The following is an 18,460-nucleotide window of genomic DNA, read 5'->3' on the forward strand; positions in this document are numbered from 1 at the left end:
GATGAGTTTATTTCCCCAAAGTTTTATGGTCCTTTAGCTATCTGACCCTGACTCAGAATAAGCCCCACAGTTCTTTGAATGTTATCTATTGTTTGATCATTACTGACAATGATTGATGAGCTTTACATATATGTCCTGTATTCATGTGCAAATTAAACCCATTAAAAGCCCACTGAGGAACTGGCTCAAGGCCCTTCTCCTCTGAGAGATTGGCCACCTTTCCTCCCCAAGTAGATCTTGTCTTGGTCGAATTATTCTCATCTATAACTGGTGAGGGGCTCTGCAGGCAGAGGCCCCCCCCTCCCAGAATTCCCAAAGTAAAAATGAGTCAAAGGCTTACTTGGTTTCCCAGTCTCGCCCAACAAGATTGATGACCACACTGCTGTGCTCCACTGCTCTCTGGATGGAATCTTTGTTTCTCCCATTCCATTCCTATAACAAAAATAGTCAATCAGATGAAACCCTAAGGGGTGGACCCTAGCACTTAACATTTCTGTAGGGCCCTGCCCTCACCTCTACCCCCTACCCTCAGTCCTTGTCAAATTTCAAAATGGGGCATCTGTTGTTGTCACAATACAGTACCATTTCATACAGGCTCCACCATTTATTAAAACAAAAATGATTCTGAGGTCTCAAATCCCCTGCTGATTTTGACTATTTTGAAGACAAATAGTTGAAAGTCCACTTCCTTTCTTTATTTGAATGGTGGAGCTAGTAAAAGAATACTATTCATTTTTAATAGGGCACATCAATTTTTGTCCCTGAGTGTCATAAGTCTGTAGAGAAATCCAGTAATCAAGTACCCCTTCCTGAAATATAACCAAAGAACCAAGGATCATCCGGGAAGTAAACTGATTTTTTCTTTTTAGCAGCAACCAGTTATAGACTAAAGATAAGGAGGGTCTCTTAAAGGCTAACAATTAATTGGGAGCATTCATAACAATCTTAATATTTCTTTTAAACTCTTTTCTCTTAACAATCTCAGATGTAGTTATTTCTACTTTAAAGAAATGAAAACAACACTCAAAGAGAGGTGACCTGCCTAAAACTCCTGATTAGCCAATGGCAAATTTTGGTGTAGGACTATACTTCTGAGCATCATAAAGGACTTCAGTAAAATTGATGATCCTTATCCAAAATAGTACCTGGAAATTAAATAATCTCAGAAAAAGGAACAAAGTATTCTATTATAGGAGACTGTTCTGTGTGGCGTGGGCCCAGCTCCCACTCAGAAGGCCAGTGGAAAGCGAGGGCCGATGCACAAGACCCACAGATAGGTTCTCCCATGGGGAATCAGGCCTGCACTGTACCTAGACTGCTATGAGACTTGCTTTTGCTAAAACTGTCACCCTGAATTGAGGCAGAGAGTGCTTACTGTTAACTTCCTAAAGTCTGTGCTAAACCTCCCCAGTATGAAGTGTAACTGGTTCAACTACTTTTCCCCTTGGTCTGTAACATCCTTCTCTTTGAAGTAATTAACATCATTCTTTCCTTTGCTTTCTGTAAAAGGTAACCACCTAAAGTGAACCTGTGCATAGTAAATGAGGACCATCCTCAATGGGTGCCCAGAAAAGCAATAAAAGCCTGTCAAGGAAAGGGTTGGCGTGCTCTCCTCTTGAGAGAATGGCTGAGGCATTCCGAGGCATTCTCCCCTTGAGAGAGTGGCTGTGTGGTCCCTTTTTCTCCACAGGACTAGGTAGTCTATGTGAATTTGTCTTGTCTCATCCATAATGCCATACACCCCATGAGCCGGGGTCCACATCATTCTATGTTAAAATAATTTTTAAAGCATTTTAATGAAAGATAATAAAAATTTCATAGGGTCAAACACCTGTGTAGTTTAGTAAAGAGTAAAAGGTCTACAGAAATCAGATTCAAAAACAAAAAGATAAAGCCCTCAGCAGGAAAAACTACTTAGAAAAACTAGTTAGGATAGAGAGCAGGGTGCAAGAGACAATATAGAATAATAACTTTGCAGTCAGACAGGAATGCAAATCCCAGTTTGCCATTTACTAAGTGCGTACAAATGATCTCTCTAGCCTCCATGCAAAATTTGAAATTATAGCCTAAGTCATGGGGTTATCATGAAGATTATGTAAAAAATATATAAAATCTGCAGCACAGCGATACACTCATTAAAAAAAAAAGCAGCAGAGGGAAGGGAGAAGATGCAGGCAAAATAGGTGGGAGCCAAGCCCACTTGCTCTTGCCTCCAACTCAGACACTTAGCTGATCTTCTGAAAAACAAAGTTAACAGTCAACAGACTCTTGGCTGATACAAAGTTTAGAAGCCAAAGAGTACAGAGGACACTTCAAAATGGATGGTAAGGAGGTTTTATAGGTGGACTGGGAAAGTCCCCCAGCGTGGCACCAGCAACTGTGGCTGCTGCATCGCCAGCATCTGTGGAGAGCCTGCTCAGAGATGGCAGCATAGCAGCTCCCTCCCCTCCCAGGGCTGGGAATCCCCAGACACTGCTGGGAGCAACTTGAATATGCAAAGTCAGCAGGGAGAGGCAGGCTCCACACACACACACAGCTAGTGGCACACCCTAGATGGAGGCCGACTGGGATAGTGCCAGAGAGGAGAGAAATGCTGTCTACACCTGGACCTGGGGGAAAAAGAGGCCGCAACGGGCCATGACTGAGATAGACTTTCGACTTATTGGAGAGGTGGAGTGTGTGGAAAGCTGGGCACTGCGGTGGGAGCACCCAGAAAGATGTTTCTTAAAAAGGGGAGCTGAGGCGTGCTGGGCAGGGACCCTGCATGCACAGCTGCTCTGCCACCAAGAAGGGAGGACAGTGGGTACAGTTTGCTTCCACTCAGTACACCCAAGCAAATTACTTAAAGGAGTGCAAAGTGAGGTGGTTTCTCAGCCCCAGACCAGTGCAACAGTGCAGAATGGAGAGTGTGGGCCACAGCATGCCATGAGGACAGTGAGCCGGGAACTGTGCAGTTGAGATTAATTGAGGCCAGACTGAACCCCCTTCCTTAATGGAACCTCTGGGAAGGGGAGATTGAGTCCAACCCCCACTCCTGCAGGAACAGGGAAGATCTCCAAAACTTCCTGGGCAGCCTTAACAACGTGCAGGGGGCATTTCCACAAGAGTAAGACAGTAAGAGGAAAGACTAAGAGGGTCCATTCTGAATTCCCCACAGGAAGACAAAGTACACTGGGTCCTACAGCCCTATTTCACTGAGGCCCTGAAAGCAGGAAGTTCAGAAAGTGGGCAGCAAGGAAGATTCAGGGTCCTGCTCAGCCTCGGCTCCTACCCAGAGCTTCATCAAGTAGAAGAGGGCTGACACTTTTACATGGATTGCCTCCCCTCACCATGAAACAGACAGCTATTTAATCAGAAACCATACATTACTGGAAATAAACTCAGACAGACTAAGATGGGAGGTGTTAGGGGCAAGGGAAATGCAACCACAATTTTCCCAGAAAACTGCACAGCGCCTCCCACAGGAGATGCAGAAGCCTCACCCTCTGGATTACAACAGAAGCTCCCTCCAGAGGCCGGGGAAGGAGATAGAGGCAGTATTGCCAGAGGCTGGATGACTGACCCACCTTGGGACCTTGAGCTGATAAAAACCCAGAGACTACCCAGAAAGAAGTTAGAAGGCAAACACATACAGTTGAGACAAATTTCACCTCATTCTTCCTGAGAACTTTGGTGTTTTTCTTTCTTTTTTCCTTTTCTTTTTCTTTCTTCTTCTTTCTTCTTTCATATAGCCTTTTAATATTTATTCTCTCACTTCAGTCACATTCCACCTAACTCACCACTCTTAGTCTTTTATTTTTTATTCTTTTTATTCAGATTATATATTTTTTTCATGTTATTATTCAACTCCTACATAGCACCCTTCCCTGGTATTACTCCATTTTGCCATCTTCCTGACCTTTCTCATTGTTGTTATAAACTTTACCTTCTCCCATGCTACGCCATGTTCCTATTCCTTATTCTTACTATTTCTCCTCCTCCTATCCTTGCAAAAGCATTCTTCCTTAATTCAGCTCACATTCTTTTCCCCCCTCTTATAATAGTCTTATATCCTTTCCACCTTTATAAATTGTGGCTAGCTGAGTGAGGATATCATGGTTATGGATGTTCTTCTCTAACGGAACTCCTGTTCATTCACTATCCCAAAACCAGATAAAGATACAACAAAGAAAATTACAGGCTAACATCGCTGATGAACATAGATGCTAAAATCCTTAGCAAAATATGGCAACCTCATGAAGCAACACATTAAAAAGATCATATACCATGATCAACTGGGACTCATCCCAGGGATGCAAGGATGATACCATATTCGCAAATCAAGAAACATAATACATCATATAAACAAAAGGAAAGACAAGAATAACATGATCATATCAATAGATGCAGAGAAAGCATTTCATAAGGTGCAGCACCCATTTATGATAAAAACACTGAAAGTGGGAGTAGAGGAAGCATATATCAACATTATAAAGGCCATATATGAGAAACCTACAGCCAACATCATACTCAATGAGCAAAAACTAAAAGCTTTCCCACTAATATCAGGAGCAAAAAAGGATGCCCCCTTTCACCACTTCTCTTCAACACTGTATTGGAATTCCTAGCCACAGTTAACAGACAAGAAAAAGAAATAAAAGGCATCCAAATTGGAAAGGAGGAAGCAAAACAGTCATCGTTTGCAGATGACATGCTAGTGTACACTGAAAATCCTATAGACTCTACCAAAAATTTATTCGACCTAATAAGTGAATTTGGCAAAATAGCGGATACAAAGTCAATATTCAGAAATCAAAGGCATTTTTGTATGCCAACAATGAAATATCAGAAACAGAAATCAGGAAATAAATGCCACTTGATAAAGTAATAGGAAAAAAAAGTACCTAGGAATAAACCTAACCAAAGAGGTAAAAGACTCAGAAAACTCACAACACTGAACAAAGAATTAAGAAAGACACAAGTAAGTGGAAGCATAAAATGTCCATACGAACCAAAGCAATTTATAGATTTAATGCAATCCCTATTAATTACCAATGACATATTCCACAGATATAGAACAAACATTTCAAAAATTTATATAGAACCATAAACAATCCCAGATAGCTGTACTAATTTTGAGAAAGAAAAAAATAGGAGGGATCATAATACCTGACATCAAAATATATTACAAGGCCACTGTAATCAAAACAGTCTGGTACTGGCATAAGAGCAAACACAGATCAGTGGAACAGAATAAAGAACACAGAAATAATCCCAAGTCTCTATGGTCCATTAACATTCAACAAAGTGGGCACAAGCATAAAATGGAGTAAAAACCTCTTTGATAAAATAGTATTGGGACATTTGGACAACTATAAGCAAAAAAATGAAACTAGACCACTAACTTACACAATACACAAAAATAAACTCAAGATGGATAAAAGACTTAAAATACAAATTGCAACACCATAGAAGTCTAAGAGGAGAACATAGGCAAGAAAATCTCAGATATTCCATGCAGCAATATTTTCACCAGTAAGTCCCCTAGATCAAGAGACATAAAGGAAAGAATAAACAAATGGGACTTCATCAAAATAAAAACCTTCTGCATGACTAAAGAAAACAACAGCAAAATGAAAAGGGAACCAACCATATGCGAAAATATATTTGCAAAGAAAACCTCGGACAAGAGTTTAATCTCCAAAATATATAAAGAACTCCCAAAACTCCATTCCAGGAAGATAAACAATCCAATTAAAAAATAGGCAAAAGTCCTGAACAGACACTTCTCCAGGAGGACACAGAGAAGGCCCAGAAACCCAGAGACACATGAAAGGATGCTCAGCATCACTAACCATCATAGAGATACAATTTAAAAACACACTGAGATACCATTTCACTCCAGTCAGAATGACCATCATAAACAAATCAACAAACAAGTGCTGGCGAGGTTGTGGAGAAAAGGGAACCCTAGTGCACTGTTTGTGGGAATGCAAACCGATGCAGCCACTGTAGAAAACGGTATTGAATTTCCTCAGAAAACTAAAACTGGAACTTGCCTTTTGACCTGGCAATCCCACTGCTGGGATTATACCCTAAGAATACTGAAACACCAATTCGAAAGAACCTATGCACCCCAACGTTCATAACAGCACAATCAACAAAACAACATAAAAGCAAAATATAACCAGAGACATTGAAATGAAGAACCAACTGATTAACCAGAGGGGTGTGGGTAGAGGATAATGGAGGGGTAAAAGTGAAGGGCTGTCAAGGAACATGTATAAAGGGAATATGGACAAAGCTAAAGAGGGGTAGAATGGAGGGTGTGGTGAAGCGATGTGGTGAGGGGAAAATGGAGACAACTATACTTGAACAATAAAAAAATGAAAATAAAAACAAATCAATAAAAGGAAAAAAGAAACAATAGCCAGCAACCTTTTCAAAAATAAATAAAATATGATTTCTTTTAAGAGCAGCTCTACGCATAAAAAGGTAAAAAACAGATTTGTCAGCAAAGATGGAAAGAGTGGGAAAGAAAGAATTTTTAAAAACCTCAAAGGTGGAAGAGTTTGAGGCATTAACTGCATATTCTCAGAGCTGAGCTCAATGCCAGGCACACAGCAGACACTCAATAAGTATCTGTGGAAGGTACATCAGATAGCTCAATTCTAATGATTCCACATTTGCAAGCCAGTAAGGGTTTTCATCTAACCCTTTCTGAAACATTTTAATTTTGAAGACTGACAAAAAGACCAATTATCTTAACTTACAAAGAAATAGGAAAATTTAAGTTTAACTATACTACCAAAAGGATATTTGATAATAAGATTTTGAAAAAGGATAACACTTTAGAAACAAAAAGTTTACAATATACATATACTTAGCTTGAGAACATTGAGTAAAGTATAAATGAAACGCCATTAAAATAAGTCAATATTTGAAGAGATCCCAGATCATCCATATAAAAATATTATCAGATATTAAGGATGTTCACAAATTGTTTTTTAAAAGGGGAATGTGTACAAGTGAAAGAGCTCAGTTCCACACAAGATGATAAAGTAAGAAAAGTTAGAACATCAAAATTACAACTAAACTGTAAAACAACCATCACTCAGAACTGTCAGAAATCAAGTTAAAAGGAAATCCAACAACTACAGAATAAAGAAACCACATCCATCCAGACTGGTAGGAGGTGCAGATATGTGGAAAGGGCTGGTCCCACATCCAAGTGTGGTAGATAACAATTCGGGACGGATATCTTGGGAGTGAGGAGTCCCAGTCCAACACCAGGCTCCCCAGCTCAGGGTTCCATTGCCAGGAAGATAAGTCCCCATAATTTCTAGCTGCAAAACCCAGTGGGGATTGACTCAGTGGAAGAAACTGCTAGAGTCCAAGCAGTTCCTCGTGAAGAAACAACACACAGACTTACAATCACTCCCTTTGAGCTCCAGCATAAGGGAAGCAGCTTGAAAGGTACCAGGGGCACACAGGGAGGAACTGAAGTGTCTGGCATCAATGGGAGAGCTGGGGGACAGCTTTCTCCCAGACAGAAAGTCCAACAGAGGCCACTGTCCCTTTTCTGAACCCTCCCAACACAGAACCAGCAGGCAAGTGCCATATCAGAGATTCCATCAACCTGGCTAACACTGTTTGCCCTGCCCTGGAGATGCCCTCCCAACTTAGGGACCCACCCAAGCTCTTAACAATGATCTTTCCATATGAACAGCTGATCTTGGTTCCTGCTTCCCAAATCCTATCAAATAAGCAATAGCAGACCTCGGTGAGGCAGCAGCCCTTGGACCCTTTGCTAAGGGTTCCAGGCCCAGCACTAGCAGCAGCCAACCTAGGTTCACAGTTTGGCTTCACTTAGACACCTCCAAGCCCAGCACAAGTAGCGACCATCTCAGAGGCTTTACAGCTCAGGCAGGGTGGCCCTAGGCAGAACACAGATCAGGGCTGACCTTGGCCTGCACCACCCAGGAAACCCCAGAGCCTGTGCACCGTTTGCACAACTACAGACCACTTCAGAGCAACACCACCCTGCCCCAGCACAGCTGATCCTCTACACAGGGCAGAGGTTGGAGGTCAGAGGTCACAGCCAGTCCTTACACCTGACTGGTCTGGCTAAATCACTCCAATTGACCTGCCAGTAGCAACCAAGGCTTAACCACAAGAGGAGGGTGTACTCAGTCCACACAAAGGGCACACCTCGAGTACCAAACCTGAATGATAGGGAAGGCTGTGCCACTCAACCCTACAGGACACCAATTACATTAGGCCACACTACCAAGACCAGGAGTCATAGCAGCTCTACCTAATACACAGAAACAAACACAGAGAGGCTGCCAAAACCAGAAGAAACATGGCCAAAATAAAGAACACATCAAAACTCCAGAAAAAGAGCCAAACAAAATGGAGATAAGCAATCTATCAAATGCAGAGTTCCAAACACTGGTTATAAGGATGCTCAAAGAACTTAGTGAGGACCTCAATAGCATAAAAAACATCCAGTCAAAAACAAAGGATACCCTAATTGCAATAAAGAACAATTTACAGGGAAAAAAACAGTCGAGCAGATGAAGCCGAGAATCCAATCAATGATTTGGAACATAAGGAAGAAAAAAACAACCAATCAAAACAACAAGAAGGAAAAAGAACCCCCAAAAAAGGAGAACAGTACAAGCAGACTTGGGGACAACTTCAAGAGGTAGAATATTTGCATCATAAGGGTGCCAGAAGGAGAAGAGAAAAGCACAAGAAATTGGAAACCTATTTGTAAAAATAATGAATTAAAACTTCCCTAATTTGGTGAAGGAGACAGATATACAAGTCCAGGAAGCACAGTGAATCCCAAATAAAATGAACCCAAAGTGGCCCACTCTAAGACACATCATAATTAAAATGCCAAAGGTTAAAGATAAAAAGAGAATCTTAAAAGCAGGAAGAGAAAATAAGTTACTTACAGGAGACTTCCCATAAGACTGTCAGCTGATTTCTCAAAAGAAACTTTGCAGGCTAGAAGGGATTGGCAAGAAATATTCAAAGTCATGAAAAGCAAGCACCTATAGCCAAGAATGCTCTACACAGCAAAGCTATCATCTAGAACTGAAGGGCAGATAAAGAGCTTTCCAGACACAAAGAAACTAAAGGAGTTCGTCATCACCTAACCATTATTATATGAAATGTTAAGGGGACTTATTTAAGAAAAAGGTTGCCAGATGGGAGGGAGCTGTGGGGGAATATGTGAAAGGTTAGGGAATTAAGTACAAATAGGTAGTTATACAATAGCCATGGGAATGTGAAGTACACTATGGGAGATAGAGTAGCCAAAGAACTTACACACATGACCCATGACACAAATAATGGTGTGGGGATTGCCTGAGGAAGTGGGGGATGCTGTGTAGAGGGAGCCAAAGGGATATCAACTGGAACAACTATAATAACATAATCAATAAAATATAATTTTTTAAAAAGTGAGAGTACTTCTTTGTGGGAAAACTGCAGGCATTTGGGCAGCATAATCCTTCGTGGAAACAGACTGTCCAGCCCTGGCTGGGGTGGCTCAGTGGATGGAGTGCCAGCTTGTGAAGCAAGCAAGGAGTCTCTGGTTCAATCCCCAGTCAGGGCACATGCCTGGGTTGCAGGCTAGCTCCCCAGCAGTAGGCGTACAAGAAGCAACCACACATTGATGTTTCTCCCTCTCTTCCTCTCTATCTCCCCCCTCTCTAAAAAAAATAAATACATAAAATCTTTAAAAAAGAGAGAAAAGAAACGAGACTGTCCAGTAAACTGTAAGATGTTTAGCATCTCTGCCCCCTATCAAATAAACCAGTAATGTCTCCAGTCACTGTGACAACCAAAAGGGCCCACACATTTTTAATCACTCCCTTGAAGTGTTGCCCCACTCCATTCCCCCTGCCCTGCTCCAGTGGCAACTAGCCAATTCTGTAAAGGAAGAACTTAAAATATAAGAATAACAACACAGAGCACTGGCTGGTGTGTCTGAGTGGATTTAGTGCCAGTCTGCGAAAGAAAGAGTTGCCAGTTCAATTCCCAGTCTAGGGCACATGCCTGGACTGTGGGCCAACTCCATAGCAGGGGGTACACGAGAGGCAACCATGCATTGATATTTTTCTCTAGCTTCTCTTTCTCCCTCCCTTCCCTTCTCTCTAAACATAAATAAATAAATAAAAACTTTCCCCAAAATGCAAATAAAAAGAATAACAACATAGAATGTTTAGAAAGAATTGCTGTTAACTTAAGTCTACACCAGAAAACCAAGTTATAAAATAACGTACTTGTGATTTTGTCTATAGAAGTGCTTATCACATAGAACTATAACATGAGGCATATATGTAATTTTGAATTAGCCACATTTTAAGAGAATTAAAAAACAGGTGAAATTCATTTATATAATAATATACTCTATTTAACCCAATGCAGCCAAAAAAGTTTTAATATATAGTGAATAATATTAAATATTAATGACATATTATCACTAACATGAAGTTTTCTTCATACTGTCTTTGAAATCTGGTGTGTATTTTACACTAAACAGTGCATCACAATTCAGACTGGCAACTTTTCATGTGCTCAACAGCTACATGTGGCTAGTGATTAGCATACTGGACAGTATATATAGGTCTATAGCAGGGCTGGCAAAGTATGACCCACAGACAAATCTAGTCTACAGTTTAACTTTGTCAATAAAGTTTTAATGGAACACAGCCACTCCCATTCCTTTACATATCATCTATGGTTGCTTTTGGGCTACAAGGGCAGAGCTGAGTAATCATGACAAAGATCCTATAACCCACAAAGCCTAAAATATTTACTATCTGGACCTTTACAGAAAAAGTTTGCCAACTGCCAGACTAGTGTTTTCAAAAATGCCCTGTGAATAGAGGATGCCTTTGGTTTACTGTGGAATGAAACTGCTGCTTTATTTACTGCCTCTCTTTCCTAAAAGTGATCTTAGTAATTTATACTTGTCCACTCCAATAATCAGTAATACAGGCTCTTACCAGAAAGATAATCTGGCCCAGGTCACCCATAGGACGAAGATGCATGGTATCATATGTATCACACCGGTAGGGTATGATCACTTGTGACCCCATACGTCCTAAAAGAGAATGGATTGAACCAAGGATCAATGTTAACATAATATAAATACATTATATGACAGTTATTTAGTATTTTGCCATGTTAGAGACGTCATAACTTTGCAGTCCTCAATAAACATACTATATAGGAAGTATAAGGAATCATGGATGTTCTCACAATGCACAGTAGACCAAAATTACATAAATCCAAGATATGAATCATTTGGAACACTGCTAAAATGAAAAGAAACATAGCTCATGGCTTCTCATTACATGACCTTAATAAATGGTACCAGAGTATACAAAACTCCAGGAACTTTACTTACCAAGATGGTTGACAACATATCGGCCCAGGTATCCTGTTGCTCCAAACACAGTGGCCACGACCCCACTGACTGAGGAACGGCCCCCCTTCCCATGAGGTATGAGTGCATGATGAAGATGGCGCTGGGGTGGGCCAAGAAACACAGATGTGGCTAATGCAGTAATAGAAGAACCTTAAATGAAAGCCCAGAATATACAAAAATGAAAAATGTTAATATAAAATGACTATGAATACAAATAGCTTCTTTTCCTAGATAACTGTAACATTATTTTGCTATCAGTATTTTCATTAACTTAAAGTTCAACTTTTGAATTAAAAGTTGTAATTTAGCCCTAGCTGGTGTAGCTCAGTGGATTGAGCATGGGCCTGCAAACCAAACAACTGCAGTTCGATTCCCAGTCAGGGCACATGCCTGGGTTGCAGGCCCGGTCCCAGCAGGAAGGGGAACCCTGTGGTTGCACAGGAGGCAACCAAACACTGATATTTCTCTCCCTCTCTCCTCCCCTTCTCCTCTAAAGATAAATAAATAAAATCTTTTTTGAAAAGTTGTAATTTAAGTGCCAACAACAGCAATAATAAACTCGAACTATTACAACAAAGACTCTAGAACATATGGAAATACGTAAAAAGTAAAGTCCCTGCCCTATAGGATGAGATTTGCCTAGGAAGATGAATCACACTAAAACAAAACATTACAGTTACAACTTAAGACAATATAAACCTCTACAGTGAAAGGAACTGAAGGAATTTAAAGTAATAAGTTAGATAATCATAAAGAAAGAGTGCAGGATAAAGTGTTTTGAGAAAGGCTTTAAAGAATAATAACAAGAAAGAATAAATTTCCATGAGAAACACATTAACACATTCAAAAATAGGAATGAATAAGACCAGTACAGAGTATAGCAAAAGACTTACTTGGAACAGACTTCAAAATTGATGATGAAAGAAAAATAAAACTGATAACAAGGGCTGCAGAGAGAGGATTATTAGTAGACAACATTTCTTTTTTAAAGAGTGCAACTTAGACTTAATATAAAACTATTGAAAATCATTAAAAGTAGGTAAGTAACAAAGAAAGAAAGTCTGTTTGTTTTCTAGGAATGGCTTTCCAGTGGCACTTTTCCCAGAAACCACTGTTTCTTTTCCTATTCAAAAGTATGGAATTGGAGAAAAAGCCTAGCTTACTAAAACCAGAGATTAAAAACAAACATTGCAGGGCCAAGATGGAGGCATAGGCAGACACGCTGTGCCTCCTCGCACAACCAAAAAAAAGACGACAACAATTTAAAAACAAAAACAACCAGAACTGCCAGAAAATCAAACTGTATTGGTCTGACAACCAAGGAGTTAAAGAAGACATATGCACCCAGACCAGTAGGAGGGGGTGAGACAGGCAGCCCTAGCAGGACCCAGTGAGGCAGCACATTTCCGACTGGGCAGTCCCACATTCCCACTCAGATAAAGTGGGAGAAACTCCTGGGGAACAGGATGGACTGCACAAGCCAGGGCTCCAGCATGGGAAAATACAGCCTCAAACCACTGATTGAAAACACGTATGGGGGTTGAGGCACTGGGAGAAACTCCCAGCCTCACAGGAGAGTTTGTTGGAGAGACCCACAGGGTTCTAGAATGTACACAAACCCACTCAACCCCCACATGAATCAGCACCAGAAGGGCCCAGTTTGCTTGGGGGAAGCCAGAGAAGTGACTGAAATCCGGCAGAGAACAGAGCAAGCGGCATGTTCCCTCTCGGACCCCTGCCCCACATACTGTGTCACAACACAGTGACAGGAGTTACCCTGCCTGGGTGAATACCTAAGACTCTTCCCCTCCCTATGCAACTGGAGCATTAAGACAAAAAAAAATTGCCCAAATGAAAGAACAGATCAAAGCTCCAAAAATATATAACTAAGTGATGAAGAGATAGCCAACCTATCAGATGCACAGTTCAAAACACTGGTTATCAGGACGCTCACAGAATTGGTTGAATTTGCTCACAAATTAGATAAAAGAATGAAGGCTAAGCTAAGTGAAATAAAGGAAAATGTACAAATGTAATGCACAGGCGACAACATACAAAGAACCAATAGTGACAGGAAGAAAACTGGGACTCAGATCAACAGTGCAGACCAGAAGGAAGAAAGAAACATCCAACCAGAAAAGAATAAAGAAACAAGAATTCAAAAAAAAAAAAAAAAAACGAGGAGAGGCTTAGGAACCTCCAGGACATCTTTAAATGTTCCAACATCCAAATTACAGGGGTGCCAGAAGGGAAAGAGGAAGAACAATAAGTGGAAAACTTATTTGAACAAATAATAAAGGAGATTTTCCCCATTCTGGCAAAGGAAATAGACTTCTAGTAAGTTCAGGAAGCTCAGAGAGCCCAAAGAAGTTGGACCCAAGGAGGAACACACCAAGGCACATCATAGTGACATTACCCAAGTTTAAAATGAAGGAGAGAATCCCAGAAGCAGCAAGAGAGAAGGAGACAGTTACCTACAAAGGATTTCCCATAAGACTGCCAGCTGATTTTTCAGAAGAGACCATACAGGCAAAAAGGGGCTGGAAAGAAGTATTCCAAGTCATAAAAGGCAAAGACCTACATCCAAGATTACTCTATCCAGCAAAGCTTTCATTTAGAAAGGAAGGGCAGATAAAGTGCTTCTCCGGTAAGGTCAAGTTAAAGGAGTTCATCATAAGATGAACTTATTATATGAAATGTTAAAGGGATATATCTAAGAAAAAGAAGATAAAAAATATGAACTGTAAAATGACAGCAAACTCACAATCATTAACAACCACACCGAAAACAAAAACAAAAGCAAACTAAGCAAACAACTAGAATGGGAACAGAACCACTGAAATGGAGATCACGTGGAGGGTTAGCAACAGGAGAGTGGGAGGGGGAGAGAGGAGGGAAAGGTACAGAGAATTAATAACATAGATGGTAGGTAGAAAATAGACAGGGGGAGGGTAAAAATAGTATAGGAAATGTAGAAGCCAAAGAACTTATATGTACAACCCATGGACATGAACTAAAGGGGAGGGGGGAATGTGGATGGGAGGGGTTGTGCAGGGCAGAGGGGAATGAAGGGGGGAAAATGGGACAACTGCAATAGCATAATCAATAAAATATATCTAAAAAATAAATAAAAACATTGCAGATCAGACACACAGTAACAAAATAATAATAGCTAAATTTACAAAGCTCTTACCAGGTGATTCATATTGTTGTAAATGCATAATAACTATTATCTTACTTAATGTTATCTTTACTGGCACTTCACAGATTAGAAACTAAGGCTCAGAGTGGTTGAGTGACTAGCCTAAAGAGTCAACCAAGAAGATTAAAAAGCAGCCCAGTGAGATAAGAGAAAAATTAAAAGAAAATGGTATACAGAAACCAAATGCAAAAAAGAGATCAGCAGAATACAACAGCCCCCTTTACACTCAGGGACTATGTTAAAAGACCTGCAGTGGATACAGGAAACCAGAGACAGTACCAAACCCTGCATGAACTACTGTTTTGTTTTTTCCTATATATACATAGCATTTCATTTACTGGAGGCACTTTATGGTTGCTCTCTGTTGTATCCTAACCGCCAGCATTACTACTCTTGCTCTTTGGGGACAGTATTAAGTAAAATAAGGGTCACTTTGAACACAAGTACTGCAATACCCTGACATTCAATCTGATAACTAAGATAGCTAATGAGTGGGTAACTTTATAGCATGAATACGCCGGACAAAGGGATGAGCCACACTGTGACAGGACAGAGTAGGTTGGCATGAGATCTCATCTGCTACTCAAAATGATGTGAAATTTAAAACTTATGAATTGTTTACTTCTGGAATTTTCCACTTACTATTTTCAGACTGCAGTCAACCAGGGTAAGCAACACTATGGAAAGCGAACTATGGATAAGGCGCAGGTTCTATGGGAGTTAACTCTATCAAAAGATGCTGAAAGTAAAGTAGCATGATGACAGAGAGCCAAATGGTCTGGAAAATGTTAGTTGTAAATGGCCTTAACAAGAGTAATTTTTTTGAAATAGTGGGAATGAAAGCCTGCATGGACCAGGCAAAAGAAAGAATGTGAAGCGAGGAAGTGGTAGGAGAAGTACTGAGAATCTTTTGAAGATATGATATAAACAGACAAAGAAAAAGAGGACTAGAGTAATATGCAGATAAGCAAGACTTTAAAAAAAATAGATATTAAAACATTAATAAGCTGAAGGAAATGACCTAGTAGAGAAAAATTATGACTCAAGAGAGGGAATGAATAGATGAGAGGAGGGGATCGAACGCAAGTCAAAGGAACTGGCCATAGATCAGAGCAGAAGGAGCTCATCTGGAGGGAAGACGGAAAATTATCAAGGGTCAGTTACTAGATATTTATAGTGGGAAAAAGAGAAATCTGATTCCTCTGGAAAGCAGACAATGAAACCTAAAGCAATTGTTTCCAAACATATTTCTTTGCATACGACAGTATTTTTAAGCATTTACTTACAAATTTACAAAGTACATATGTGTTCTATGTACTACCAATATTACACACATTACAAAACATCTATTAAAACAGTGTACATAGTTTGAATGACATTGTGTTAGCTATTGTTATTACTACAGAAAATGTTTTTTAAAGTTCTAATACTATATTTTAGTATTGCATTATTCTTGCAAAACCCACTTTGGAGACCACTGGTCTAAAACTCTACTTGGCTTTCAAAGGCCTCTATTATTTAAGCCCATGTAACATATTCAACTTCCTTTCCTGCTATTCCAGATCTACAGGTAGTCATTTCACTGCCTCCTAAGTACCTCATGATTCCACTCTCATGCCCCGGCCTTTCCAGTGAGAGGGTAATGTCCAACCTCTCTGATTTTCAAGATCATAACAACCCTCAAAAAATCAGTGGAAGAACTGCAGTTCTTCACTGGTCTTCTAGTCTTCCCTCACAGCTTCAAATGATGCCAATCATTCCCTTTTCTGATTTCCTATGGTACGTAATAGTCTCTCCACATTTCACTTTATATCCTTGTTTTACACAATTCTGTTCTATAGTGTTTTGTTACACACTAGACTTGTCTCTTGAGAGTAAAGCTTTATGATTAAGACAATACAATATTAAAAAAAGTAAGTTAGCCCTGGCTGGTGTAGCTCAGTGAATTAAGTGCAGGCCTGTGAACCACACAATCAAGGTTCGATTCCCAGTCAGGACACATGCCTGCGCTGCAGGCCAGTTCCCAGCAGGGGACTCATGAGAGGCAACCATACACTGATATTTCTCTCCCTCTCTCCTTCCCTTCCCCTCTAATGATAAATAAATAAAATCTAAAAAAAAAAGTCAGTTAAAGAGAAAACAAGTATAAATACATCTAAAACTGTGATCAACAGATAGCAGGTATATATGAATTTTAAAACTACAACTTTTGGAGGTTCATTGGTGTTGGCGAAGGACAAGAAGGTGAGAGAAGGACGATGAAGTGTAACTGGATTCAATTTCCTTTGCTTTTCTAGCCTCTCTTACGGAGTGGAAAAGCAAGTGTATGTTTTCAACCTGAGGACCACGATAGTAGATCTAGTAAGAATAGAAGGTTAAATGAACAACGCTTACACAAATATTTACTTCTCTTCCCTTTCCTTTCTATCAAGCCCCTAATTCTTCTCTCTCCAAGCATCCCTTGCTTCCCGAGTCCCAAGCACCTCGGCCTAAAACCCTCCACATCTATACAGTTGCTTCTGATTTAGAGTGCTTTTATAAATACCACTTCATTAATCTTTTCAGAAACTCCCTGACATTGTGATATTATCATTTCCAACGTGACACGAAAAATCTTGAGACCGATTAAGGGTTTGCACAAGGTCATAAGGTCGACCTATGAACAATCTTCTCTCCACTGCCTTTTTATTCCCTCCCTTTCAGATTCCTCTCCCCGGCTCCCTGCCCCCACATAAATGTTTCTCAGAACCCCAAACCCTCACAACCCTATGGGAAACTGATTCTCTTGATTCCTTACACGTCCCACACTTTCTCCTCTTCCCTTCCTGTTGCTTACGTTCTCTCAGTGCAGACCCCTTCCCAAAGGCACATTTTAATATGTGAATCGGGAAAGCGTTAAAGAGAAGCTACCGAGGCAGGTCCGGCCTTAGAAAAATGAAGGTATCCAGAGAGTCAGGGTGACCACTGCAGTACGGCACCACTCCCAAAACTTTCGACCCCCGACTTGGAATCCCAACCTGGAACCTACATTACTAGTGACACTTACGTGACATTGGCAGAGCCCGGACAAGCAACGGGTGAAAGGCAGCCGCCATCTTCTCCCACAATCCCCGCCGCCAGCGTTCCGACTAATTACGGCTACGAGGCAGGGTCAAAAGTATTCGTCCCTGAGAGTCTGCGCAGGCGCTAAGCGGGAAGTAAAGGGGTGGATCGGAAACTAGAGTGTGACTGTGGTCTGGAAGAAGAGAGCAAATCGGAAGGGTTCGCGCTCCGAAGGAAAGGGGGAAGTAAAAAGGAAAGAATTCTCGCCTTCCGGGAAAGATTGTAAAGACCATCTCGTCACCGAGGAACTAGTTCAACCAGTAACTGTCTCAAGGGCATACAAAATGGCAGAACCCGAGCTCACCGTTTCTGCCTCTCAGTTCATAATTTCGTGAAAATATCAGAGAAGGAAGCCCTGGTGAGACTAGGGGAAGGTGGAGGCGTGGCCCCTGAACTCCGGACATTCTTAAAGGAGATAACTAGGGTACAGGGGAGAGGTTGTACAAGGAAGAAGTGGGGCGGGGATGCAAAGACAAAGGGAGAGAAATAGAAATGAGGATATGCACGTCGAATTCATCAACGTACACTCTCTATTCTCTCCTCGAAGCCACTTTTTCTTACTGTTCTCTTTCCTGGCATGCTGACTCAAATGTCTGCATCAGCTCAGGTCTGCTGTATGGAAACCTAAGAGAAGACTTCTCTGACATCTTATCCAAGGTGGTCATCATTCCAACTGTCTTTTATTACTATTTATTTATCAAAGCACTTATCACCACCTGTCCTAT

At 40.7% G+C, this 18,460-nt stretch overlaps 2 protein-coding genes across 2 annotated transcripts in view; one reads left to right on the plus strand and one right to left on the minus strand.

Moving 5' to 3' along the window:
* NDUFA9 (NADH:ubiquinone oxidoreductase subunit A9) overlaps nucleotides 1–17,785 on the minus strand; it is a 43,296-nt gene extending 25,511 nt beyond the window's left edge. The window contains exons 1-4 of the mRNA XM_037152894.2: nucleotides 17,680–17,785; nucleotides 11,411–11,581; nucleotides 11,007–11,104; nucleotides 341–432 (exon numbers count right to left, since the gene is read on the minus strand). Coding sequence (XP_037008789.2) covers nucleotides 341–432; nucleotides 11,007–11,104; nucleotides 11,411–11,581; nucleotides 17,680–17,728 — 410 coding nt within the window. The 5' untranslated portion in view covers nucleotides 17,729–17,785. The remainder of the gene's footprint in view (nucleotides 1–340; nucleotides 433–11,006; nucleotides 11,105–11,410; nucleotides 11,582–17,679) is intronic.
* A 22-nt stretch (nucleotides 17,786–17,807) lies between these two features.
* AKAP3 (A-kinase anchoring protein 3) overlaps nucleotides 17,808–18,460 on the plus strand; it is a 43,369-nt gene continuing 42,716 nt past the window's right edge. The window contains exon 1 of the mRNA XM_037152893.2: nucleotides 17,808–18,392. The gene's annotated coding sequence lies outside the window, so the exon portion shown is untranslated. The remainder of the gene's footprint in view (nucleotides 18,393–18,460) is intronic.

Source organism: Artibeus jamaicensis, unplaced genomic scaffold (genome assembly GCF_021234435.1).
Source record: "Artibeus jamaicensis isolate MK-2021 breed Jamaican fruit bat unplaced genomic scaffold, CSHL_Jam_final contig_1028, whole genome shotgun sequence".
Classification (NCBI taxonomy): domain Eukaryota; kingdom Metazoa; phylum Chordata; class Mammalia; order Chiroptera; family Phyllostomidae; genus Artibeus; species Artibeus jamaicensis.